Below are 27,938 nucleotides of genomic sequence, written 5' to 3'. Positions count from 1 at the left end.
CATGAACCATTTATCATGCGGCTCAGAACCTGGAGGGAGAGCCACATAGTCACCAGCCCTATGGCCTAGCACTTGGCCTGGCATAGAACAGGAGCTCAACAATAGTTTTTGAATTAGTAAGTGAATGAATGAACCCATGATCACGTGAACAGAGAGCACCTAGAAGAAATGGAACTAGAGCAAAAATATTAGGGACAGTGAGGGGAAAAACTCTCACAATACAGTATATAAATAGTAAAGATAGATCCAGGAGTCAGGACAGACTCTTATTTGACTTTCCAAACTCATTTTCCTCCTGTACCTGAAGCTCCAACCCCTCAACCTTTTCCTGGTCCTTCCGACATGCTTCTCATCTTCCAGAACTGGTGATACTTTTCCTCTCTCCCCTTACTAGATTGCCTTTCCTTACCTTGTCCTCCTCAAAAGAGCCTAGTCATCTTTTAATATCCCATGTGATGTTCAGGAGCATGGGCAAGGGGAGGACCCAGCCTGAGGCCACTAGAGTGGGCTGACTGTGGAGGTGGCATAAAGCTTGAGGTAACACAGATGAGCGACTCATCAAGAGGTGATGTCTGAGCTGGGTTAGGGCAGCCCGCTGGTAAGTGGGGTGAAACAGGAAGCCCATAGAGAGTGATATTGAAGGCAGAGGAATACAAGCAAAGCTGGAAAAGCTGAACCCAAGGGGCTCAGCATGGGAGAGAACCCTTCTGGTGGGCAGTGATGAGGAAAGGACTTCTGGGAGGTTATGGGCTGGCCTATGAGTTGGGTTTTAACGGGTTGGTGCTTGCGAATGTGGACCAAGCCAATGGAACCCTTAAAATCTCTCTGGCTTCAGGAATCTCCCTCCGACCAGTTAAACCTAAAACCAGACCAAAGCTTTACAACAGGGCAGTACAGCTGAACTGGGATTACATTAGACAACTTGCCAGGAGACTGTGCAGAGTGGCTGGAAAGCCTGCCCCTCACCTACCTTCTCTCTCCCCTGTACCATCAGAGGGACTGGGGGTATTCAGCTTGCAGTACATGTGGCCTGAGATGACATTCCAGATGATAATTTCCCCATCGTAACTGGAAGTGGCAAGAAGAAAAGGTGGACATTGAGCCACACAAAGGATGTCCTCCTGGTGCCCATGGTTCTGAGAGAGAGAGAGAGATAAAATTCCCAATCACTCACACTGGCCTCCCTTCATTTGATCCCTAAGACAGAGGATAAGTGTTTGCCCACATCAAGGATTCATATGGAAACTTATGGCCCCACCCAGAGGAGCAGGAGCATTCCTCCTTGTGGGATCTATTGGCAGGTAGCCAGAGAGGTGTTGCATTTCTTTGGGTCAGTTTATTGCCTCTGAGGGCTCAACTTCCCCAGAAAAGTGCTACCTCTAGTAGCTTCCTTTCCTCCCCATAGTGCTGAAGAGCAGGCCATTTGCAAGGAGACCCCAGCAGGGTTGAAATGTTGATAGAAATGGGACAAGAGAACCCAGACACTGGCTATGGGGATTTGTTTTCCCAGGTCTAGATTCCACATTGTGGTGTCCCTTGATTCAGTTCCTGCAGACCTCCCAGCCACCTCCCCCTGCGGCATACATGTGCTGTTAGGAATTGAAATCGTCCATTCCCTTCAAGAGAAGGATTTTTGGGTATGGACTCTGAAGAAAGACAAGAAACTATAATAGACTTTAGAGACCAGCAATGCACAGTTTGAAGAGTTCAAAGGACATTATTCTTTCAACTTTCTCACAGGTTGCAGTTTCTATAATTTCTATGTGAAGAGAATTGGCTCTGCTTGGCACTGGAAAGATGTTTTTCTCCTTTGCCCTCACATATTTCCCACAGAGTGTTCCCAGAGGACCTCTCCATGGTCATCTAGGTTGCCTCTTCTGCTTGGAAGCAACTGCGAGGTAGCATAAGAGTACCACTAAAGAGGTTAAAGACCCTCTCTTTCCCACCATCTTTTTTTTTTCCAAAGATTTATTTTTATTTTTATTTATTTATTTTATTTATTTATACAAGCACTGGGTACAGTCAGAAGCGCGGGAGGGTAAGAGAATTCACCAGAGCCAGAGCGGTGAGCAGAGCAGGCAGAAGGACCGAAGTACACTATTGAGGGGAGCAGCGGGCGGCAGGAGAGGTCTGCGCGCCATGTGGGACCCTCCTCCCGTGGCCTGGGAGCAGCTGGGTATTGAACTGGCGCTGCAGATGCTGCGGGCAGCTTCGCAACCCAGCGCTCAACCGCTGAGCCACCGGGGAGGCCCCCTCCCACCATCTTTTTTAAAAAATTAATTAAATTTATTTTCTTACATCATTGTTAATTTTTGGACAGTATTTGATTTCTCCCCTCAGGTGTGGTCCCCAGAGTTTTCTCACCACTATGGCGCCCATGATCCATCATCACAGTCTCTTGCGCAACTCTATGTTTTGACCCCTCTCCCTCCCCATCGCCTGCTGTATGACTCAGATCTAAGGTCGGCTGGCAACTTTTGTCTTTTTCCTGACGCTTTGTTTGGTTTCTCTATATTCCTCCTGTAAGTGAAACCATCTGATATTTATCTTTTTCCTTCTGACTTACTTCCCTTAGTGTAATCCCTTCTAGCTCCATCCATGTGGCCGCAAATGGCATAAGTTGAATAGATCAAGATGTGGTATATATACACAATGGAATACAACTCAGCAATGAAAAAAGATAAACTTCCCACAATCCTTTTTTTTTTAAAGATTTATTTATTTATGCATACAAAAGCAGGGGTACAGGCCAGAGATCCGGGGGAGGAGGGGTGAGAGGATTCAGCAGAGACAGAGTGGGGAGCAGAACAGGCAGATTAACTGAAATACACTGCTGAGGGGAGCAGCTGGTGAGACAGGAGAGGTCTGCTTCGCCATGTGGATTGCTCTCTGGCTGGCCGGGCATATAACTCGTGCTGCAGAGGCTGCAGATTGCTTCAGAGTGCAGTGCTTAACCCCTTGCACCACCAGGGAGGCCCAAACTTCCCACTATCTTGAGCCACCAAATCCCTTTCCCATTGTCCATTTGTGATCACTCATGTCTGGTCCCACCCCCAGCTCCCCATAGTCTCATACCACTTGCAGAGCAAGGTGTCCATGCCTTAGCATGACTTTCAAACTCTAATTTGACTTTCTAACCTTATTTCCCTCCTGTTCCTGATGCTCCAGCCCCTCAGCCTTTCCACAGTCCTGCTACCATGCGTCTCAGCTTCCAGAATTGCTCATGCTTTCTCCCTCTCCCCTCATCTAGATTGCCTTTCTTTACCTTGTCTTCTGGGAAAAATCCTAGAAATCTTTTAATGTCCCACATGATATTAGGGCAAAGTTAGTAGCTCCTACCTCTGGGCTTCTCCAGCATGTTATATATTACCATATAATCTGTCACATTGTATGATTATTATTTCCTTAGTTTATCTCCTTGACAGTTCTGTGAGATTCTGGGCAGAGAATCACATTTTATTCATGTTCCTGTCTTCTATGCTTATCCACTAAAGACAGCTCTATGAAAGTGCTTGATAAATATGTTTTGAATGAAGTGATAACTGAATGATTAAACAGTTGAAATAACTAATGCTTCCCTGACTCTGCGTGATGTTTACCATTGCGGTGGCTGTGGCTTTCCTTGGGACCTTTCTGCATCATTTTGTTCTTTCACTTAACATTAATCATCATAATCATCATCAGCTTTGGCAAGCTCCATGAAGGCAGGGGCTGTGTGATGATCATTTTGCTCATCACAGCATCTTCAGTGGGCAACACACACTTGATCTTTAATACCATAATAGGCATTTGACAAGTGCCAGCTGAATGAAAACATATACTCCATGGACAGTCACCATACACAAGCACTGGGCTAGGTCCCTAGGTACCACAGTGAAGTTTGTCTCCTAGTGACTTGTACTTTTGGACATATTTACAGGAGACATAGAGTAGGGTGTGAGCAGTGGCAGAACTTTAGGCACAAAAACTTTGTTTTAAAGTAGAGAATTGGGGGCCTCCTTGGTGGCTCAGGTGTTAAATTCTCAGGACTATCAAGCTATTGCCAGCCACTGTGGCATGAGTTTGATCCCCAGCCAGGGAGCTAACCCACATGGCACAGAAGACCTCTCCTGTCTTCCCCGCTGCTCCTCTCAGCAGTGTATTTCTGTAGATCCACCTATTCTACTCCCCACTCTGTCTCTGGTGAATCCTCTCATCCCCAGCACCTCTGGCCTACACCCCAGTTATTGTATGTATAAATAAATAAGAATAAATCTTAAAGAAAACAAATGTAGAATTGTTTTTTTGGACTAGAAAACTTTGAGGGAAGATATTCAATACTGGAAAGCTGTAGCAAGTTGGGGGCATTTTGAGTACTAATTAGAATTATAAAAAGCCCCCTGTTCTTGGATTCCCAACAAGCCACAAGGCAGCAGGAATGTCATTGCTGAGGTTTCCTGACTGTCTAAGCATGGCACAGCAGATGCATGCAGTTTCCATGCTAAGCAGAAGCAGAAGTAGATGCTTTTTTGAGGAAAGTTACACCCACCATATCCTGGGCTGTTCCTCCTGCACCGTATGACTCCCACTTGGAGTCCTGGAACGCTACAAGGATTTACTTCTGTGGCTGCACTGAGCATGGCCTGTCACTTGTCCTGGAGCTGAAGTAATTCCCTGAGTTCAGTGTTGGCTCCACTTAGACGCCAATCACGAATCGTAGCACAGCGGATACTGTGACCATCTGAGACAGGTCTCAGGATGAGCCCCTCGTGGAGGAGAACCTCACTTGTTTGAATTGCGAGACAGAGCAGTTGATTAAGACTCACCAGGTCATCCTTCCAGTGTGGCTGTGGCTTCCAGAAGTGATGAAAGTCACGTGGTGCATCCTGTATCCAAAGCCGAAGAGGAGACATTGTACAAACAGCAAAATGAGCTGCCAACACATTCACAACTTCAGAGAAAAGACGCTGGCACAGTTTATAACCCTACCCTTCACCCCACCAGTGATATAGATTTTCAAAATGTCAAAGCAAATTCCTATAGTGCCAGTGGGAATAAAAAGCAATCCGCTCCTGACGTTTGGGTGATTGCATTTCAGCAAATCATATGTCAACTGACAAGCTCTCCTCAGATGGTCTGCATAGCTTCGCCTTCATAATAAGATCCATAGCAGTTGCACGCACTAAAACAAAAGCCATCAGCCCAGGAACCTATAATACCAAAGGACATATTCAGTGCCAAGATGTCTCAGGAAGTCGTCTCTCAAATCATCCTAGGATGCAAGGCTTAGGCCGTGAAATACAGCAAACTTTCAAAGGAATGAAGAACTTACAATGTTTAAAGACCTTTGGAATCCATGACCATTCAGCACCGCAAGCCGAGGAAATAAAATGCCACAGACAGATATAAAACTTAGTTTTAGTCAGCAATTTCAACTTCCCCTCTTTTAATCCCCTTCCTTAGCTCTAAGCCATAATTTTTTTTTTCTCTTATAGAGATGCTTATGGATGGCATTGCACCTCCTCTTTCCATGCAGAGAGGAACTAGAGCATAAGGACAGGTGGAGTAGGGAGAAACAAAAGGACTGGACCATTGTTGTCCTGGGGGACCCTCCATTAGGAATGAGAACCTGTGGGATATGGCTGAAGCCCCCTAGGGAGCTTGTATGAGGGCGGGGAGAGATCACCCTGGGGGAGAGCTGGAGGTGTGTCAGGCACAGTCTGTGGTGGATTCCAGGGGTGCCCTTTTGCCTTGAGAGCTTTGCTAGTTAGCACTTTTGTCCACTGAAGAAAATTATAGGAAAGAAATGTAAATAAACATGGTAAAAAGGATTTTTAAGAACCAGAGGAAGGAGGGAGGAGAGAAAAAATAAAAGGAGGGAGGGAGGGCTAGATCCTGGCCTGGCATCATTTCTCCAAAATCACCTATTTTTAAGGGGAAAAAGGTTGAGGGAGGGGGTGCTACAGAAGAATATCAATCTAAAGCAGGGTTTTGAAATACTGTAATTTTGTACATTTCACTTACAAAATAGACGTTTATTCTTCGATCCCATCCAACAGCTATGATGCACCTAGAACAATAACAGAATATTATATTTTCACATTTAAGATTATCATCTGTTAATTTTTTCCTGGAATCAATATTGTAGTTTAATTTTGTCATGTCTGTGATAAATGAAGAAAGCAAGAAAGTAATCTCTTTTTTTTAATGAAGAACAAAATAAAATGTGATGATTAATTAAGGTCAGTTTTTAAACTGGTGCTTAAAAGACAAAAAACAGACACAGGAGGACACAGTATATTTCCCAAGATCTGCAGATGCCACACTATAGCAGTCATCTCCTTGAGGTTGCTTGATTCTGGGAGCACAGATGAATCATGGAGATCAGGGCACAAACAGAAATTGATCAAGGATTGTTTTTACCCTCTTAGAGTTCAGGAGGGAATTTATTGGATTTTTATTCCTTGTCTTGTGACTGCTAAATTTAATTACCCCAGCCTGTGATTTATGCCTTAAGAAAACATTTGTTGAAGAGATATGTGCAGAAAATTACTCCCAAATTCTGGAAAATCCCAGTTGCTTAAATTATCATTAGGGAGCCACCAGGCTTCTTGGGAATTCTTTGACACATTCTCTTCTGGAAAATTCCTTTCATTTTCTTGGTATCCTTTGCCAGGACAAGTTTTGTACTGAAAAAGTTGCCCCTCTTATATCCAAGCTGAATATAACTCACTTATTTTGGTTCACCTCCAAGTAGATACAATCACAGACTTCACTTTGCTTTTCATCTAGAAAGATAATATTGTCAAGTTGTATTAAACAATATTCTTTATTAGTATTGAATCAGCTTACATATTGACTTAACTGACCACATCTAACTGATGAGTGGGGAAAACTCTGTACTTCTTTCTAGTTTTCAGACCACAGTTAAGTGTCTTTCATGCCCTGAAGGCAGTACTGGTTTTCTGCCAGCCTCATGGCCCTGATAGGCTAATACTGCCACTGTTCAGCTTCTGACAGGACCCAACACAGTGCCTGCCACTTACTGAGGGAGTGAGTGAATAAATGAATGTGTGAAGGTCAAAGGCAGAACTAGAAGCCACCAACTCATTATTTTTAGGTTGGTTTTTTTTTTTTTTTTGTCTTTTTTTCCTTTGACTTCACCTATACTGTCCAGGAGTTGAATACATTTGCCTTTTAACTTCCTCATAGTTTTACAGGCCAGAATCTTGGAAATTTTTAACCAATAATAGATAACGAAAATAAGCATATAGAATAAGCTGTCTTGGAAAAAAATCACAGTAACACACAAAAGAGACCACATTTTAGTGTATTGATCTAGACTTTAATTTATGTGGTTTAAAATATTTAGAGAAGCTATACTCTTTTAAGAAATCACATATATACCAGCTATTGGAGGAGTAGATGCATGTGGCATACAAATATATTTGAAGGAGTAGATGCATGTGGCATACAAATATATGCTCCCACACCTCTATTCCACTTCTGTGTATTTACCTGAACAATATGAAAATACTAATTTGAAAAGATATGTGTACCTCTATGTTCATTGCAGCACTATTCACAATAGTCAAGACATGGACACAACCTAAGTGCCCATCTATAAGTGGATAAAGAAGATGTGGTATATTCACACAGTGAAATAATAAACAGCTATAAGAAATATGAGATCCTACCATTTTGCAACAGTATGAATGGACCTGAAGGGGATTATGTGAAGTGAAGTAAGTCTAAGTGAGAAAGACAAACATGCTTGGACTTCACTCACATATGGAAGACAAAAAAGCAAAGCAATGAACAAACAAAACAAAATTAGATTCTGACAACAGAATAGTGGTTACCAGAGCAGCCTTTGAGCCAGGGGATGGGGATGGGACTAAGGATGGAGAGGAGATGGGTAGGCAAAGTGGGCAAAAGGTGCACGGGGATGAACGGCACTACTTTTGCAGGTGATCATAATGTAGCATATACAGATGTGAAATGTGAAGCTGTACACCTGAAACCCCCAAAAAAGAAACAAAAACAAATAAAACAAAGCAAAACAAAACAAACACTTAGATTATGAACAAAATGGTGGCCACCAGAGATGAAGGAGCGTGTGGGTGGCCTAATCCGCTAAAGTGGGACAATTGCACAGAGGCGGATGGAGACTAGACTTGGTGGATTGTTATGCAGCCCATGCAGATGTCAAACTATGATGCTGTACACCTGAAACTTATGTCATTTTATAAACCAATGTTACTTCAGTTTTAAAAAATGCACGAAGCATAGCCAGTATCACATATATGTATGTAAAGTTGTCCCTACTAAATAGAAGTGTCGATTCATTGATGAAATGAAATGTCAGAGAAAAGTGAGGTAGGATTGTTACATGCATCCTAGACTCTATCTCGTTTAATTTCTTCTACATTTACTACAAATGCCTACTCGTGCATCATTATGCTATGGGGACCCTTAGTAGGAAGTGACTTGCCATGCTTCAGGGTATGGAGACAGTGCCCGTTGTTGTAGCTCCAGATCTTCAGACAGCCATCTCTGCCCCCAGTAACTAGCCTAGGAAACAGAGCCTCCAGTCAGGGCGGCTCGTGTGCTGGCCGCCTGGTGGGTGGAGATCATGGAGATCACATACCTTCTTCCACTGGAGTCGAAGGTCAGACAGGTGATTCCAGCATTGCCATGGGCCCCCATGAACTCAGACAGCAGTCTTCCTGTTTCAAAATCCCATACTTTCACCACCTATATCAGGAAGTTGAAAAAAGTGACCTAGAGGGAACTGGTTACCCAACTAAAGGGGGTTGCTTTTTGAAGTCTAGTGGCATAGCTATGAGAGATAAAAACTTAGGTTGAAATTCTCTGTTTCCATACATGTTGATGTACTTGAGTGTTTTAGTCTCCCTGGGCTACCATAGCAAAACACCACAGACTGGGAGGATTAAGCAACAGAACTGTATTTTCTCATGGTCTTGGGGCCAGGAGGTCCAAGGTCAAGGAGCAGGCAGGGTTTGGTTCCTTCCGAAGCCTCTGTCCTTGGTTTGCAGGTATCTTCTTCTTGTGTCCTCACATGACCTCTGTTCCGTGTGTGTGCGTGCATCCTGTGACACTTGCTGTGTTCACATTTCCTCTTCTTATAGAGATACCACTCAGATTGAATTAGGCCCTCTCTCTGGGATCATTTTAACTTAATCACCTCTCTAGAGGTTTTTTCTATAAATAAGTCATACTCTGAGGTACTGGAGTTTAGGCTCAACATATGCATTTAGGAGGAACACCCACAACACTGAGTGAAAAGATTAAAAGATTTAGGAATCTTAGGGGAAAAAAATCTCCTGACCATCTAGGCACAGAGAACATAGGTGTGCATTGAATTTTGAGCAGCAAAATTTATTCAATATCAGGACAAATCTGAATGAGAAAGATGACCTGATTTTGGGTTTTATCTTCCAGAACCTCAGCTTTAAGATTTACTTGGTCAACTAAGTCCTGCCTAGAATTACTTTCTTTTAGCCCCATCCCTTCAGCAGTCTTTGAGCCAGGTGAATGTCATCTTGCATGACTGGGTGAGGTTGAATGGCCACCCCAGGAAGGCATTCCACTGGGGTAGGCTTTCTGGAACTTGCATCTAAAATGCATAGAGAATGGGGAAGGAGAAATGCAGGAGGACAGCCTCTTCCCCAGACTACCAAATATTCCTTCTAGTCACTCTAAGGCTGTTCCATTGACATGGAGACACTTCCGGATTTCTAGACACCAAAAGACTCACTCTGTTGCTGATTTCAAATCACTGAGGTCAGATTTTCAGTTGTACCCACTTTGCTTCCTTCCCTCTTTCCTCCTACATTGTGAGAGTTCCTCATGGTGTCTGCAGCTCAGGCATAGTCATCTGTTTTCCTTATACTGTAACAGACCCTTAGCACTACTGGGGTTACTTTAGTGGTTTTTGCCATTTACAAATATCCCAAAGTTCCATAATATGCAGTGACTTGTAATAAGATCAAGGTCCAGAATTGAATTAAGTACCTGTTGGTATGGAAGAATGAGCAGGGAGGCTGTGAGTTGGGCAAATAACCCAGGATCCACACCCAAGGTAGGCATTCTCCCTCTCAACCTGCTTTTCCATCATGGGATTAAACAGACACAACTTTGTTCTTAAAAAATTCCCCCAAGAACTCCACCTGCTACTGCTGGTAAGAGAAATGCAAAGATTGAAATGAGCAATGAAAATATGTTTTAAAATAACCTATGGTTCTATTTATAGACTATATTTCGATATACAGTCTAAAGGTGTTATTTTTGCTTTCCAGGTATACTAGCATTTTGTAGAAGTCATATATATGACATTTCATGTCGTGGCAGGTGTCCTTTAAGAAATTCATTGCATCAAGTTCTTCCTTTTGGTATTCCCATCCAGTTAAACTTAATAAAATGCAACTGTATCACAAACTTTAATTTCGCTATTAAAATTTAAACTAATTTTAAAATATGTGTAGTATTAACCTCTATGGATACAAATTACATTATTTTTGTGACTAAACTTCCAGTGACACATGTCACTGTGTATGTTTTAAGTTGGAGTTCATATGAATATGGTCTGAATATTTACTTGAACTTTTATTAATTTTTCATGAGCAGTTTTCAAGCATTTCCAGAGACATTGAGTGCTGGTGGTCCTTAAAACTCTCCTAATACAATGAATGAATATAGTTGTGTAAATAAACCCAGGCTTCATGAAAACCTTGGGCCAGATCCTCTCCTCTACAAATATAGAGAGCATAATGTGGTTTAAAAGCTATGGATTATGACAGTGGGCATAATGATATTACAAAGATTACACACAGTAACAGATCTGCAAGGCGAGCAAATACCCAAATCAATACTTTAATTCAGAAAGTAATGGAGAGTTTATTACCAGCATATGCCTAACATAGTAATAGTTGTGAAAGAAATTATATCTCAATTTAACATGTACTTACACTCACTGACAGAGGAGTACAGGTCAAAAGTACTGATACTGGAGGAGGTGGACTGTGTTACCACAGAAGAAGGAACTCACATGCTAACAGAGCCATTCATTCTGCCTGAACGTGGGAGGGGATCTAGGAACATATCCCTCAGAAGCTGAGCTCTGAGTTGTGAGCAAGAAGCATTTTTACAGGTCAATAAAGGAAGAAGGAGGGCAACACAGATGCTCTCATTTCCCCTCCCCACCCCCATCTCAAGCCCTGATGAATTCTTAGGCTCATAAACTTGAAACAGTGCAGACCAAGTGAGATCACAATCTAACACTTCACTCAAGACAAAAACTACGGGTGGTTAGGTAGAGAGAGGGGTGGTGTGAGAAAGGTGGGGAAGACAAGTTGCATGGTGGACTCGAACTTCAGTTGGACCTTGAAGTGTGTGTAGGAACAAGAGGAAGCAGGAAATTTCAAGGGTAGAGATGGGAAAAGGTTGAACAGCCATGAGCAGGAATGTGCACGGTACTGAGAAGGTGAAACAGTTGGCTTCCTTGAAGTCATAGGCTGTTCTGATAAACCTGTAGGATAAATGCTCCTTTACAAGTCTGAACCCAAACTATGCAGTAACCTACTTCCTTTTAGATGAATTGAGACTGAGTGATGATAAAAAATTTTGACCAACAGACCAGGTAATCTATTTCTTTTAATGATAAAACCATGATGATGACTAATTTCTGAAATACAAATGAGGCAAAAACATAGTCAAAGACAAGCAAGTCTTACTTGCCTCAGTGAGGGAGGTGAAGTGAGTGTGAACCTCAAGAGGGTATGTTGGGACTGCGATGGCCCAGCAATCATAAATCCTAAAGACAGTGTGCTCCAGGCTCTGACAGGGAGAAGGAAGAACGCATGGCCATCCCGGGACACTAGCTTGTAATTCTGGAGCTTAGGCCAGTGATTCCGAATGTGACCAAACTAATATTAGATTTGAGAACATTGCAGCGTCATTCATGTGCTTGACATGTGCCCTCCCATGGGATGTGCATGTCTCTTTGCTCTCATTCCCTACTCAATGAGCACTTATTGTGTCACCTCCCCTGGATGCTGTCCCTCATCCAAGTTGGGGTCAGCACAGTCCTCATCAGCACCTGGGAAAGAGGAAGCGGGTGTGGACTGCTCTGTCCCCTCACACCTGGATCAGGGTTGTATTAATCATCTTACACCATACTAAAGAATCAAAATGAAATAACACCACTCTGTAGTTGCAGGGCAGGCCTCCCAAATAGCACATACCATGGGCTTCTCCATCAGCTTTCACAGAAGACATCCAAACAGCACATGGTAATTGGTTGAGTAGAATTGAAATTTGACTCTATTTCAAGAATATAGTGACCCCAGAACATTCTCTTCAGCAAGGTGAGGACAGAGAGACTGGGTCCACAGTTGGAAATATATCACTGCTAACGAGAGTTTAATAGAGCAGGATCTGAGGTACTTACAGATGCTTCTGAGCAGCTAACCACCTGCTGGAAGGCAGAGTTGTACCGGCAACACACCACGGGCTCTTTGTGGGAAACAACCAGGTGAGACTCTGGGGGACATCTAGCTCATGGAAACACAGAGAAAAAACAGAAACATGAACTGAGTGTATGCCATGGGCACCTCGAGTTCAAATAATAAGTCTGTGACCTTGGACAAGACACTTAACTGCTCAAAACCTTAATTTTCATATCTGTTTTATCGGGATAAAGATATATAATTTAAAGTGTTGTTTTGAGATTAGATGAGAAACGTGTGGCCTTGGCACAGAGCTCATACACATAACTAGTGTGCAATAAGCAGAAGTGGCTAACTATGAAGAAAACTGACAGCACATGGCAGGTGAGGTATGACTTTGTGAAACTGCAGAGTGGACTTTGTTCGTTACTAATATGCATTTCCCCCCCAGATAAACTCAGACTAGATTATTCCACTGAGAACTCTCAAGCCTGAAAGGCAGCATTCCTCCATCAGTGAGACAAGGCTAGGCCAGGCCCTGTGAGATCTGCCGTGTGCCTCCCGCAGGGCTCATTTGTGCACACAGGCCTTGGCCATGAGCCATCTGTGGGGGGTCAGCACATGAAACAGAGAGTCCTTGAATTAAGCAAACTAACCCGTTGTCACTAATCCCCCAGTCTGTTGAATGGGGATGAGGAAGAAGACATGCAATGTCTGGAGGAGCACATTGTACAAGGACACTTAATAAGCCCACTGTGGGTTCCCAGCACTGCTGCTCTGTCTTCTTTCTCTTCACCGTCCCTCTGGATGCTCAGTCCCAAGGTGAGCTGCTCACAGAGAGAAATTTGGGGATCTGAAACCTCAGACTCCGTGCATGGGCTTTTCTCAATGAGGCAGAACCCTCTTCAAGGAAGAACAGAATTTAGCTTAAAGATGACTGGATCTTCCTTCCTTCCTTCCTGCCTTCCTGCCTTCCTTCCTTCTTTCCTCCCTCCCTCCCTTCCTTCCAATTAAATTTATTTATTTATTTTCTTACATCACTGTTCATTTTGGGGCAGTATTTGATTTCTTCCCTCAGGTGTCATCCCACAGTTCTCCCACCGTTACAGCACCTGTGACCCATCACCTCAGTCCCGTGTGCCCTGTTTTGACTCCTCTCCCCATTTCCCTGCTGGATGCCTCAGATCTACGGCAAGTTTGGAAATGACTGAACTTTCCCACGATGTTCCCGAGGCTGTGGGGTGTGTAGGTGGAGTGTGGTCTGAGGGGGAGAAGGATGGCAGGGTGTGGGGAACGCATGTCAGAGAAAGTGCTGGGGTTGCAGCCAGATCCTGCTTCCTCATCACTCCTCCTCTTCCTGACTATGCCGAAAGGAAGGAGCTGAGTTTCTCTAATGCACACATGGGGAGATCACCAGGAGGCTGGGGGGAGGGGGCTTAGGCACCTTCATCAAGATCACAGAGTCCCCGAGTGACAGAGCAGGGATGTGGCAGACGTGATCTAGCACCTAAGCGCTGGCACTAGAGATGGAGACTGTTTTTGCCAGGAGGTGGAATTTCAGTCACTTTAAGAAAAAAAATCAATCAAGCAGGATGTTTGTTCTACACAGTGAGCTCATGTCGAACAAACAGCAGTTTGATTGACTGAAGTTCCTGCTTTTCAGCTGACTGCTTTGGCATCTTGAGTAAAGAGCCCTGGCCTACCAGCCTGGCTGTAACCACTACATGGCAGTTGTTTTGCCAGGTCCTCCCGATGCACAGAAACCCATGGCCTCAGTGGGCAAATTAGGAAGGGAGGGAGCAGACCCCAGCAGTAGCCACACATCTTAGTTCTAATCTGTGAAATCGGATCACTTTCCCATAAAGTTAATTCTGATTTCATCCCTGAGTCTAATAGCTGTATTTAAGATTCTTGCTATGTTTGTGTTTACACATTAAAAAAATGTTTTTTCGAGACTGTATGTTATCTTATTTGGCTCAGGAAATTGAGTTGCCTGATCATACACATAGGATTTGAAACCTGCCAACTATGATAGTCAGTCTAAAAGTTTTCCTTCATCATTTCCTCCATTCTCGTAGAGCATAGACTTGGGATTTGTAAAACTGTTGACTACCCAGGGAGAAGTTGCAGATGAGGAACATATTTATGTTAGTGCAGCTAGTGGAGGAGGATGGGGAGGCTGTGAGGGGGAAGGGGGCAGACTCCAGGTGGCGAAGTAAGAGTAGGCCGTGTTTGAACCATGAACTGGCTAGAACAAAGTCTGGACTTTTAGAACTTAGAGGGTTCTCAATCCTCAAATGCAGGTGGTGTACCCCTCAGCCCTGCCAGTTGGGCAGGGCAGAGCTTCTCTCCTTCAGAGGCTGAGAGAAGGGGTGTGACTTATTTCAAGGCCATTGGCCCCTGGGAGACAGAGCCAGGTCTCCATGCCCACAGGTGCCTTTTAGGATATCTGAAAATAGCCCTTTCTGGAGGCTCTGGTAAAGGAAGACTAACCAATGTAGTACCTGTGTGTGTGTGTGTGTGTGTGTGTGTGTGTGTGTGAGAGAGAGAGAGAGAGAGAGAGAGAGAGAGGAGAGGTCATCTTTGAACTTTTGGCAGGAGTAGCACAGAATAAGAAGCCAGTGGACAGAGGAGCCAGAAAGGAGTAGCGGTCTCAGCTCTGCTTCAGACTCCCTGTATGACCTTAGGCAATTTGTTTCTTTCCTAGGCCTCTGCTTGCTTATCTTTAAAATTCAGGGTGGGACCGGAAGACTGCTGGGTATCTGAGAGGCAGGACTTTAAGCTCTTTGATAAGCCCCTGCCTCCGCCCAGGCAGTCAGATGCAGTCACCGGAGAGAATCTTGGCTGCAAAGGGGAGGAGCTGCTCAATGACCTCTCTGTCTATGGAAAAGAAAGGCTGGTAAACACCCATTTTCCTTGCTGAGGAGGTAATGGAAATTGGCCAAACAAAGGTGTGTCAAGGTGGGCTCATTTGCAGAGGAATCAAGGAGTCTTGTGTCTGTGTCTTCAAGGAACTTGTTGCATTCTTTGAAGCTAAGGCTGTGGGTAGCCCATTAATGGACCCTTTATTAGGATGGGCCTCATCAGCCAGGCTTGCACTGCCCCTGTATGCTGTCCTGCTTTAGGGACAGACATGGGGCACAACTGTGGCAACAGGACTCCGGTGGAGCTGGTTTCTTTGGGCTCAATATGCAGCTCACAGGCATTCTCAGGCAGTCTACTATAGAGGAAGGCAAGTGGGTGGAATCGGCTCAAGGGGAAGGTTCCAGATTTTGGATAAAATAGAGAGATGCTGCTGAAGTAATTACTGGGAAATGTTAGAGAGAGCTTACCAAATACATACCATGAGTTAAGGACAGGCCACGTGGTTTGGGAGCTTGCACAGAGAACTTAACAAGGGACATTAAATCGGAGGCTGAAAGCAGTGGCGTTGGACTTGGCAGCTCTCTCTACAGAGCTGACTGCCGGGGCGGAGAGGACAACCTCATACCTCAGTCTCAGGTGCAGGAGTGCAACGGCATCCGTGGCTACACACAGGGCTCTGGAGTTGGGGAGGTAAAGGCAGGCTGCGAACTCTCCCTTAATACCGCTGGCTTTGGAAGACGCAGTAAACACACAGCTGTAGGTCTCCAGATCCCAGATCTGAGCAGGAAACGGGGGTAAAAATCAACCAGAGGTTTTGAACAGCTTACTTTTCTGTGTTTTCCAGGCTGTCAACTGTTATGGGGGTCTGGTTAGATTTGACCCAAGTTTGAATCACCAGCTCACTCCCACCCCCACTGAAAAGGGTTCTACTAGTAAAAGAGGATCCTTCTCCTTCGTTGTTTGTAAGGAAGTAGAGAGTGGGGGTTATGTTCTTTTTTTTTTAAAGATTTATTTTTTTATTTATACAAGCACTGGGTACAGTCAGAAGCACGGGAGGGTGAGAGAAACCACCAGAGCCAGAGCAGGGAACAGAACAGGCAGACTGATGAAATACACTGCTGAGGGGAGCAGCGGGCGCAGCAGGAGAGGTCTGCGCACCATGTGGGACCCTCGCCGGTGGCCGGGGATCAAACCGGTGCTGCAGAGGTTGCAGGCAGCTGGGCAGCTCCGCAGCCCAGCGCTCAACCGCTGCGCCACCAGGGAGCCCCAGGGCTCATGTTCTTAAGTCCTTCTGCTATGCTGACATTGTAAGACCTGGGACCATAAAATATATAAAAGAAAATAGGCAAAGCAGTGATGACACTGGCTTTCAGGGATGGTGGGTACTGGACTCCAAATAAATGACTAGAACAACATCAAATTAAAAGGCTTCTGCACAGTGAAAGAAAATACCATTAAAATGAAAAGAAACCCTACTGAAAAGAAGAAAACATTCACACATCATACTTCTGACAAGGTGCTGATATCCAAGATCTACAAAGAACTTGTATAATTCAACAACAAAATTAAAAACAAAATAAAAAAATGGGCAGAACTAAATAGAATCTTCTCCAAACTAAATAGGTCTTCAACTAATAGGTCTTCAAATCTCATGGATTGATTTGCTGCCTAAGTCTCAAAGGAGGGGAAAGAAGCCTTTTCTAGAACATCCTGAAAAAGTTCTAGAACATCCTCATCACTTTAATCCTAAAATTTTCCTCGGCAACTTTGGAGAGAGCAAGACCTGACACTGATTCTTCAAACTTCTCCAGAACTAAATAGAACCTTCTCCAAAAAAGACAGAGAAACGGCCAACAGGTACATGAAAACATGTTCCTTGTCTCTTGTTATAGGGAAATGCAAAGCAAAACCACAATGAAATACCACCTCATACACACCTGTGAAAGTGGTCCATAGCCAAAGACCAGAAATAGCACGAGTTGGTGAAGATAAAAGAACCCTGTACACTGTTGGTGGGAATGTAGACTGGTCCAACCCCCCAAAAGAGTGGGGAATTTTCTCAAAATATTAAAAATAGATCTACCATATGATCCGGTAATTCTATGCCTAGTAATTTCCCCGAAGAATGCAAAAACACTAATTTGAAGAGATATGTATATGTACTTCTATGTTATTGCAGCAGTAGAAACAATAGTCAAATTATAGAAACCTCAGTGCCCAATGATAGATCAATGGACTAAGAATATGTATAGATACACAATGGAATACTACTCAGCTATAAAAAATAAAGGAAGTCTTGCTATTTCTGATAACATGGATGGAACTGAAGGTGATTGTGCTAAGTGAAATAAGTCAGAAGATTTATATTCCACTTATATATGTAACATAGAGAAGCAGAACAAAGAATGAGACAAAACTAAACAAAAAATAAATCTCAGAAGCCTGGCTGTAAAATTGAGGATACCAGAGGGGAAGGGAGAGGATGGAGAGCAAAGGAGGGAGGGGGCCTAATGGACTATGGTAGAGGACCCTGCATTGTCTTGGTGGTAGGTGTGGTGTGAAACATACATCTAAACAGGTGGGATCCTCTACCTCTGAATCTTATATAGTGTTGTTATCTCAAAAACAAAGAAAAGATGTTACACGATGAACTTTAAAATGCAAAAGAAGTGTGAACCCCTAAATCACACAATGTTGTGAACCAACAATGTTATCTTAATAAAAAATAATACAATTAAAATGAAATAAAAATAATAAATACCCAACAAACATTTATAATAAGAAAAGAAATAAGAAGGGGATTTTAGAGATAGACATCACACAGGAAGAACGTCACATGAATATGACACAGATATAAGGGTGCTGCTATAAGACAAGTAAGACCAAAGAATGCCAGCCAACTGCTAAAAACTGGGAGAGAAGCATTGGGACAAATTCTCCTTCATAGCTTTCAGAAAGAACTAGTAGTGCTGATACTTGATTTCTCACTTTCAGCCTCCAGAACTGTGAGATAAGGAATTTCTATTGTTTAGGGCACAACGCTATACTTTGTTATAATAGTCCTGGCATGCTAATTCTTTTTCTTAACAACTTTTTCTTAACAACTTTTTTTTAAACCAGCTTTGGGGGGTAGACACTAACTAGTGAATTTCAGCCAGGTTAAGTGACTCACTCATGTTTAGTGACTCACTCATGTTTAGTGAGTCACTAAACTAGCTGAGATTAATCAATGTCAGGTCTTGCTCTCTCCAAAGTTGCCGAGGATAATTTAAGGATTAAAGTGATCAGGATGTTCTAGAACTTTTTCAGGATGTTCTAGAAAAGGCTTCTTTCCCCTCCTTTGAGACTTAGGTAGCAAATCAAACCATGAGATTTGAAGACCTATGTCTTAAGTCAGACTCTCATTTGTTGTATTTATCCTGTTTTCCTCTAGTTCTCCCAACCAGTGAGCAAACTCATTTTGAAAGTTCCAGCCTGCTTTGTATCTGTACTTCTAGGTCATGGCATAGAGGGGAAGCAATGCATACTGGGACATTGGCTTTGGGATGGCAGCAGTGATCAAAGTAAAATAATATTGTGGAAAATGTCATCCTGAGGGCTGCTTGCCTCAAGTGACATCACCCCTCCCTTTCTAATTTGTTTGAAGATGCTCGTTTTCCTGGACAGAAAGGTAACACACAGTTATCATCACTCACTTATACCACAAAGGGTATCCACTGAGTTGTTTATTTCTTCTCACACATGAGATAAATTAACTGAAAGAGGGTTTTGATGAGGGGGTGCACAGAGATGACCCTGGAGCCAGCTGGTGTGATGTTATAGAGGGACCCCTGCAAGGTCCATGAAAGGGAAAAGTGGGGAGAAGCTCTTCATTCTGATGCTGGCATTGACTTGGCAAGTTGGCATTAAATGCCCAAATAAAAATAGCTACAAGAGACTCAGCACCGCTGACGTGTCTATGCAGCACTCTCCTGGCTCTTGTAAGAGATATGCCGGCTGACTGAGGGTGGTAGGTGTGGGATTTGAATTTGGGCGATCTTTGTACTTCCCTCTGATTATTCTGGCTAGAGTTGGTAGTAAAACTGCAGTTGGGATGTGGTTCAGGCTCTGGGCATCTATGATCCTGGTCATTTGGAAGGAGAAAATCATTCTGCAGTAGGATTCAATGAGATCAACGGGCACCAAGGAAGAGAAAAGAGAGACACGGAGGGCACGGGAAGAAGGTGCCATCTCTGAGTCCAGGTGCTATGAGGCCTAGTGTCCCAGCATCTGCTTTCAGTAACCACTAAATCCTTCCTTTTTGGTTTAAGCTATTTCAGTTAGATTTTTGTCTTTTGAAAAAGACAAAACTGCTCAGAGGTAAGCACAGTTCATACATTTTCTATAATGAATACCACTAAACTACAAGTGAGTTTCTCCCCAGTTTTAGAAGAGTAAACCAATGTCCAAAATGATTAAGCGGCTTAGGTCAGGTTTGAGTATTTCACTTGAAGTGGCCTGTCTGTGATAGTTTCAGAGTTTAAACTCAAGTTTGTTTTTCTCCAAAAATCTTTGGTTGCCCCAAGGTCACACTTCCTTGCCCACAGTGGAAAGTGGAAAGTGGCTACCACAGGAAGGCATTTCCTAGTTTCCCTTCCACCCAGAATTATGAGTCCAGCAGTAGAACGTGAGAAAAAGTGACGTTTCTGCCTGGGATTTTTAAGAGCAAATAATCCTTCTCTATTTCCATGCTTATTGCACCTGGATGAGGAGGATTCTGAGACCCTAGGCAGCCCCCCACCTTCCATCCCCCATGGAGACAGCCTGGTTCTGGGATGGGAGAAAATGTGTCCCTCACCAGGAGCAGTGGCCTGGCTTGTGACAGTAGACAGAAATAAACACTGCTTGTTTCAACTTATGGAAAACACGGGTTTATTTGTTATAGTAGCAAGCCTTGCCTTAACCTTATACACCATGCTGTCTCACTTCCAAGAAATAACTTTCTTTGCATCCTGATTCCTGTTGACACAAAGCAGCCCTCTTGGTGGTGTGCAATATTAAATTTATAGAAAATAACCAGTAAAAACAGAAATCCACATCTGTCACTTTACTCTCCTTCAGAGAATGCCAGAAACCTGCAGACTCCTAAAACATTTGTGTGTCCTCATGATTTAGAGAAGTGAAATATTTGGGCTGAAAAATCAATTCAAAGAATGAAGACTATCTGATCAGGCATGCTAGAAATTTAGCTGTTTGGTTCCTAGTTGATTAGTTTTTATTTGATAGGAATAATGTATTCTGAAATAAATTACACACCATATTTCCAAGATAGGATTTCAATATATTTTAAACACACGTTGGGAAGTGATTCAATATGCCTGAATCATCACAGGCAAGATGCTAATCTTGTAATCATGAGTTTAGATTGGAAGAAAATGGAGAGGCACTAGGAAAATAAAATAGGATGGAAGACATGTCCACACATACAGAATTATGATTATCTGATGGCAGCAAGTTTTGGGGGAAAAAAACTCAATAAAAATATGAAGTCTCCAACTTTGTGTTTTTGAATGCTGCCTTTGGATGAATTTTATCCTCAATAAACCAAAAAATAAGTTCAGAAAGCCTATCATTTTAATCAAATTTGCTCAGAGGACCAAACTGAGTTTGGATCCTTGTTGTATCACTGACTTGAACTCACCACCTTAACTATCTTCCTCATTGCCACGGAGGACTCTTAGCTCATGCTACAGGTGCCACATTAGACCCCCACAAACAGAGAAACCCCCTACACCACCATGCCCAGGTGCACAGACTTGGAGGTTTTGCTTTCCTTTGCCCACTCTCACTCCTTTGAGATCTCATCCACTGCCTGGATTAAAATTCCATCTAAATGCTAATGCCGCCCAAATTTACATCTCCAGCCTGACATCTCCCCTCAACTTGGGATGACTCTACCAGAAACATAACTGTTGGGCTCCCGGGCTATGCTGCTCTCACCCCAAACCCTGGTATCATCCTGACTCTTCCCCCCTTCCCCTCCTAAAAGCAATTTTATTGAGATGTAATTCACATATCACAAGATTCACATTTTAAGGTGTACATGTCAGTACTTTTTAATGTATTGAGAGTTGTTCAACCATCACCACTAGCTAATTTCAATACATTTTCATTATTTCAAAAAGAAATCCTATACCCATTAGCAATCACTCCCTAGTCCCACCTCACTCCACCCAGTAGCAACTACTATTCTGCCTTTTCTGGACATTTTATTTAAATTCAGAGGCCTCTCTATCTTGTTTGGAGGTGACCACCTTCTTGCTGTGGTCCTGCAAGGTCTCCCGCTTAGTCCTGTGTCCTGATCTTCTCTTCTTATAATGACACCAGTCATATTGGATTAGTGCCCACCCAAATGACCTCATTTAACCATAATTTCTTTAAAGTCCCTATCTCCAAAGAGAGTCACATTTTAAGATACTGGGGGTCAGATACCAATATATGAATTTTAAGGTGACACAAATTCAGCCCATAACATCTATCAGTAATTTATTACTGGGTGGTCAGTGACCTGGTTTATGTAACTAACTGCACAAAGCAGTGGCAGTGATCTTTCTCCTGAGGCTCCTTTACTCCCTTGATCAATGGCTCTGAATCCCACCATGGGCCCCATGTCAGTTGCAGAAAGAAAGTGGATGAAAAGCATATGAAATGATGGAGGAAGTAAACGAGTGAGAATCTTCCCTTTTTTGTATATAAATTACTGTATGATGAAGATTACAGAGTAATGGAATTTTAGAGCTGAGCAGAACTTTAAGTATAAAAAGTAGTGTCAGATAAACCAAATAAAATGATGATATTACTTCTTCCATCAAAGCCAGAAATATTTAAAAGCCAAGCCTTACGGAGAACATTTTGAAAAGGGCCCACCTGCCCTATACATGTGGCAAAATAAGGTGAGACCTTCTAGTGGAAGGGGCTGCTGCCTCCCACGTGTCCCTATTCCACCTCCTGCTCCTCATCTCCATCCTCAACACACACTCTCACAGGGAATCTGGACAGCATGCAGGGAGGGGCTTACGTGCTGTAAGGCTTTTTCATTACTACACAAACACCAGGTATCGAAAGTTCTCTAAAAGGCCACCCTTCAGGCCTCCCCTGGTGGCGCAGTGGTTGAGCGCTGGGCTGCGAGGCTGCCTGCAGCCTCTGCAGCACCGGTTCGTGGTTCATTCCCAGGCCGCCAGCGAGGGTCCCACAAAAAAAAAAAAAAAAAAAAAAAAAGGGCCACCCTTCAGTTGCCTACATACCCTCCGTTTCCAAGGCAAACTCACAAATGTGAATACCATTTAAGCATCTGTTATTGCAGAGGCCCCCAAGCTTCAGAGAAGGAAAAAGAAAATATGAAAGGAGCACATTTTCTATCCTAAACCATCCTGGATAATGCAGCGAATTGTAAAAGGGCCGAGACCTTAACAGCGTTGTCCATGGACATGGAAAATATTTTGTTTTCCTCAGCAGATACATGGATGTAGATCACAGGAGCTGTGTGGCTTTTCAGCATACCTGTTGGTTTTCTAGAATGGAAAAAGACCAGATGAACACCAATCAGTTCTATCTGCTATTTCTAAATAAAAATGCAAGACTAAACTTGGCCTGGATCTGGCAGTTCTTTTCAGCCTGGAGGAGGGCTATGTCTCCCTCTGAAATGACACAATTATCTATCTTGTGTAATAAAAGGAAGGAAGCACATAATACCCAGTTGTAGCAACACAACTGAATATTATTTGTGAGATGAGGCCCTGGGCTTTGTTTCTGCCCTGCTGACAATATTCTCTAAAAGGCATGAATGAGGAATAGTAAAGAGTGGAGCTGGGATAGATTCCATGGCAGGGTGTTACTTTATGCAGGTTTACAGTATTCAGATCTGGGTGAGAGAATATCTTGAAACATGAGTTTATATTAAGGAGCTTTGAGAGCTCGTAGAGCCCTGAGGGTCTCAGGGCTTGGTGCGTGGTGGGAAGAGACACAGGGCTGAGGCTGAAGGACAGAACATAGTGTCTTTTATAACCCACTCACTGGAAAGAAAGTAAACTGTTCTTAATCATCACACAAATAGGAGTCTAAGGTAGCGGAAGTGGGTAGGAAATCATTTTTCTTGCTTGCTTGTTAGGCATCAGACATTATGCTGAGCGCCCTGTATAGATTATCTCATTTGCAATCTTTATTCCTGCTCTGGAGTGGGTACTCTCATTATCACCATTATAGATGAGGAAGCTGAGGCTGCAGCGCCTGCTCAGGATTGGCCAACTAGAAGGTGACAGAGTTGGAGTCAGATCCCTGTGCTTTCCTGCAACACAGTGCCTCGTAGCAACCTGCTGCTGCTATGAGCAGTGGGGGCCACCTAGGGGGCCCCTCAATCCTACATTCTCATCCCCAAATCCCCACTATCAATGAATGAGAAGACAACTTGCATTCCCACTCTCCTTCACTTTCAACATGGAAATGATTCAGGTACTCAAAACAAGCCACGCCTGTATTTGAACCTTAATTTTGCCACTACTCCCAGAATGTTAATCGACTCTTCTGAGCTTCAGTTTCTTCAGTTGTAGATGAAGCTGATGCGAGGACTCTAGATGAGGCATGTGTGGCACAGCACAAGGCAGGCGCTCAGTAAAATATCAGCTGTGTTAGTGTCAAGAAAGCATCGCTGAGCCCCTGTTCTTGGGCACCAGAGCGAAAGGTTTCGGCCTACTCCCCTCTCTCTCCAAATAAGAATTCTTTTTCTAAGGCATGAACTGTATTACACAGTGAACTGTTTTCTGCCCTGCTGCCCTAGTTCCAGGCTATCCAGAACAATCCCTGCTTTCTTGTGCCAATTCTGCTATATCTTAGGGGTGGTAGAGTCATGGATTCAGTTGGGGCTGAACAAATCCTATGGAGAGTGAAGGTAAACTTAGGGCAGCTGTGGGAGGTGAATGGACAGCATTTCGATTACCCCATCAAAGCCTTTAATTGCTCTCTGCTTCTGATCTCAGTTCATTGTGGAGGAGATAGCAATCTGATTAAAGAAAATCTTCCAAGATGCTAGTGAATGATGACTCCACACAGTCTCTTTGTCCTTGCGAGTATTATACTATAAACAAGTTGCTTACTAACTCTCCCTGCCCAGTGAATCCTGAATGGCCACCAACAGAAGTTTTCCAGGTTGTAGTGACAGATCAGTTTCAGACAATGGTACTTAAAATTATTCTGCAAAGGAATTAGTGATCCCATATCCACTTCTGTGTACATTTCACCCTAGACCTGCATCAATGGCACTGGTGGTTGGAGGGAAAAAACTTACCCAGGTAGATAAGGATTCCAGACTCTAATTATGCGATCCATGCCACCTGTCAGCAGCAAGTTCTTTCTCTTGCAGAATGAAAATGCCTTGACTCCTTTGCAGATACGAAACACGGTGTGATCACATTCTGCTCGCCTTTGGGGTAAACCAAGAGATGTTTGGCCTTTTCTTGCTTTGACATCTTTTTTAACATCCCTGATCTCTTTCATCTTTTGCTTGACATTTGTTGTTCCCATAGTGCACCCTAAAATATTCACAGAAAAATAAAACACAGGTTTCTACTATGATCATTCAGTTTTCTGACAAGAATGTTGATTTTTAAAGGTCCTAGGTTTGCTCTCAGTGATGACATGGGTTTTCTTCTTTCACTCCCAGGGGTTAAACTGTAGACAGTCCAAAGAATGAAAGTGATGTGTATCGCTAAGAAAAGCAAGACTTCCCCCCCTCCTTGCCTACATACAGGCAGGAAGGGTCACCTGGAGTGGGGAGGAGAAGAAACACGAAGAGGGCCATCTCCTTTTGAGGGCATTTTTATTAAATCTCTACCAAATGCCAGGGATTGCTGTATAGGGCCTCTCCATCCACAATCATGTTGGAGTCTCACAGAAACTCATGAGGGGGGCATGCTTCCATTTCCCGTGTAAGAAAACTTATACTTGGAGAGGTTCTGAAACTTGTCATCACAAAAATCATGGGACTTAAACCCACAACAAATGTCTGATGCCTAAGCTGGGATTTATTGAGTTGACCTGTCAAGTTTCATCAACCAACCAGCCAATTTTGTCCTACAATTATGTTGACAGGTGACAGAAGAGCTTATGAATCTACTAAATAAAGGCATCAAAGTAGCAACATCACACAGAAGCATCACACAGAAGCCATGCAGGGCCTTTTCTATAGGTATGAGACATTGGTCTCACTGGAGGATCATGAAGGAAATCCCCAGTATATTCACCTGTGCATCCCCCAGCCACCTTATCTGGCTTATGTTGGCCTCCAACCCCAGCCTTGTCCAAGGTGGCTGATGGGCCTTGGAGGAAGAAGGTAGAACATTTAATCTTCAGCCTACTCCCCTCTCTCTCCAAATAAGAATTCTCTTTCAGCGTTTCTGACTTCAGCAGTTGGTTGAAGGGTAATTGTTTTTGTTTGGGGACTGTGCCTGCTTTGACAAGTTACAAATTCAACTACTTTCCCAGAATCTGTTATTCAGAAAAGTTTATCCAAAGTGAATATGTGTTTTGTCTCTTGGAGAGTGATACTACTATGACAAAGTAGACCCTCTTGAAGTAGAACTCTGTTGATTTTTCGAGAGAAATGGAAAATCTCTATTTTCATTGGAAACTTCTAGAATTTGAAATGTTGGTAGTCTGATTCAAAACATATTTTAAACCCGTCGATGGCTACTTCAGCCACTGCTGACTCTTTAGACTTCTGCTTCAGGGCATGTCACTGTGGTGAAGGACAGGGTAGTGTCTGGGGGGGATCAGGAACACTGATATTTTTCTGCTTCTCCTGAGCTCTGCTTCTGAGTTAGGTGGCTGCTCTCCATCCTGTGAAGTCTTGTAGAGCATGTAAAGTCATTTGTGAATGAGTGGGCTATGTGATTTCCATATTATTTGTACCATAGTCTGAGTCTCACGTCACCTCTGACCAGTTTATTGGCAAGTGAGTTAAAATGACAACCCCACCCTCCATGGTCTCTGTCCACAATCATGAGGGCTTGGCTGGGTGGGTGGCTAGCTTCTCATTATATATATAGCTTCCCTTTTTCCTTTAATATGCGGCAGGAAGGTAAACAGCCTTGAACTTGTGGGTCTTTCATCTCCAGGCAGAGAGGAGGGAGGATAAGTGCTGAGTGTAGATAATTACTCAAGCAGGCAGAGTGAGCCTGTGTATCTGGGTGAACATTTGAAGTGTCAAAGCAATGCAGCAAACCCCCCTGAAACACCAGTTTGACATTTTCACCCTTCTTGTTATGAACAGAGATCTGAAACTTCTAAGCAGGTGTGTCACTTTATTTTTATTTTTGAAATAAAGGAGAGCAGCCAGTTGATTTGCATGATCTCTCGCAGTTCTTTTTCAACAGAGCCAGACAGAGATACATGTTTAAATGGTTGTCATGGAAACCAGAGAGCCTAGCTCTTTCCCAAGGTCTGAAGGCAGGATGATGAAAAGTTTAAGCAATCACCATGGAAACCTAAAATAGATTCAAGGTGAGTTCAGATTCCCAGCACACTAACTAAGAGGTAAGTTATCAGGTGCTGGGGTTCTGGAGGAGGGTGAATTCCGAGTGTCCATTGTGGATCCTAGCACCAGGACTGACTCGGAGGCCAAGCATATAGTCATGGGCTCAGCGCATCCTGTCAACAGCCAGGTAGGTGTGTTCCTTCAAAGCTTACACTTTCACTCCTCCTGTTTCAAGGCAGATCTTGGCGTTTTCCCGCCCAACCTATCCTGTATCTTCCATCAATTTCCTCAGTAGGATGAGAACCCACAGAACTGCCGTCACAAAATGGAGCCCTATTTAGGTTTGCAGAGGGAAGATACTCAGGCCCAGTCTTGGTTTCTGTAGGGCCTTCACCAAGATGTGTTCCCCTTTCATGTTCATTAATAACCAAAATAAGGCCAGAGATCCCTGCCTCTATCACCTTTCAATAAATAAATGCACCAAGGAGAACCTGCTCTGCTGTGAAGCACTCTCTGCGATTGTTGGGTCCTCCTGTTAGGGTGCTTCTTCTTGCTTGAGGTCAATCTGTTTGGAAACAGATTGAATAAATATTTATTGAGCACCTATGATGTGCCATGTGCTAGTCTAAGCACTTGGGACAAAACAGTGAACAAAATGGACACAAATCCCTACTTTCTGGAGCTTGCCTCTGATGAAGGAAGACAGATCATAAACCATCAACATAGTAGATAAATTATACAGCATATTAGAAGATGATTGGATGTGTGGATTTACATAAGGGTAGAACAAGAAGGATTGCGATTACCAGGATCAGGAGCTGGGCTGTTTCAATATGTAATAAAGTAGGCAAGGAAGGCCTCATGGAGAAGTGACATTGGAGCACAGACTTTAGGGAGGTGGGAGAATGAATCAAATAGATATTTGCATGGAGAACCTTCCAGGCAGAGGAAATAACCAATGAAAAGTCTTAAATATATTCAAGGAAGGAGGGAAGGAAGGCGGGACAAAGTGCAGGGGGGAAAGGAAGGAGGAAGGAAGGGAAGGAGGAAGCTGGAGTGATTTGTCTCTGAATTTACTTGGTCAAAGTCCAGCTTCCAGAAAGCTGTCTCCAGGCCCT

General features: G+C 43.4%; 1 protein-coding gene across 1 annotated transcript in view; it reads right to left on the bottom strand.

Moving 5' to 3' along the window:
- LOC119258524 (WD repeat-containing protein on Y chromosome-like) overlaps window positions 1-27,565 on the bottom strand; it is a 39,423-nt gene extending 11,858 nt beyond the window's left edge. Inside the window, exons 1-11 of the mRNA XM_037526810.1 lie at window positions 27,536-27,565; window positions 24,634-24,701; window positions 22,759-22,864; window positions 15,940-16,091; window positions 12,452-12,554; window positions 8,630-8,736; window positions 8,474-8,553; window positions 6,713-6,767; window positions 6,004-6,049; window positions 4,806-4,865; window positions 971-1,136 (exon numbers count right to left, since the gene is read on the bottom strand). Coding sequence (XP_037382707.1) covers window positions 971-1,136; window positions 4,806-4,865; window positions 6,004-6,049; window positions 6,713-6,767; window positions 8,474-8,553; window positions 8,630-8,736; window positions 12,452-12,554; window positions 15,940-16,091; window positions 22,759-22,864; window positions 24,634-24,701; window positions 27,536-27,565 — 973 coding nt within the window. The remainder of the gene's footprint in view (window positions 1-970; window positions 1,137-4,805; window positions 4,866-6,003; window positions 6,050-6,712; window positions 6,768-8,473; window positions 8,554-8,629; window positions 8,737-12,451; window positions 12,555-15,939; window positions 16,092-22,758; window positions 22,865-24,633; window positions 24,702-27,535) is intronic.
- Window positions 27,566-27,938: the final 373 nt, after the last annotated feature.

Source organism: Talpa occidentalis, unplaced genomic scaffold, assembly GCF_014898055.3.
Source record: "Talpa occidentalis isolate TD23 unplaced genomic scaffold, MPIMG_talOcc4v2.1 talOcc4.5, whole genome shotgun sequence".
In the NCBI taxonomy this organism is placed as follows: Eukaryota; Metazoa; Chordata; class Mammalia; order Eulipotyphla; family Talpidae; genus Talpa; species Talpa occidentalis.
This window is presented reverse-complemented; position numbering and strand designations above follow the sequence as displayed.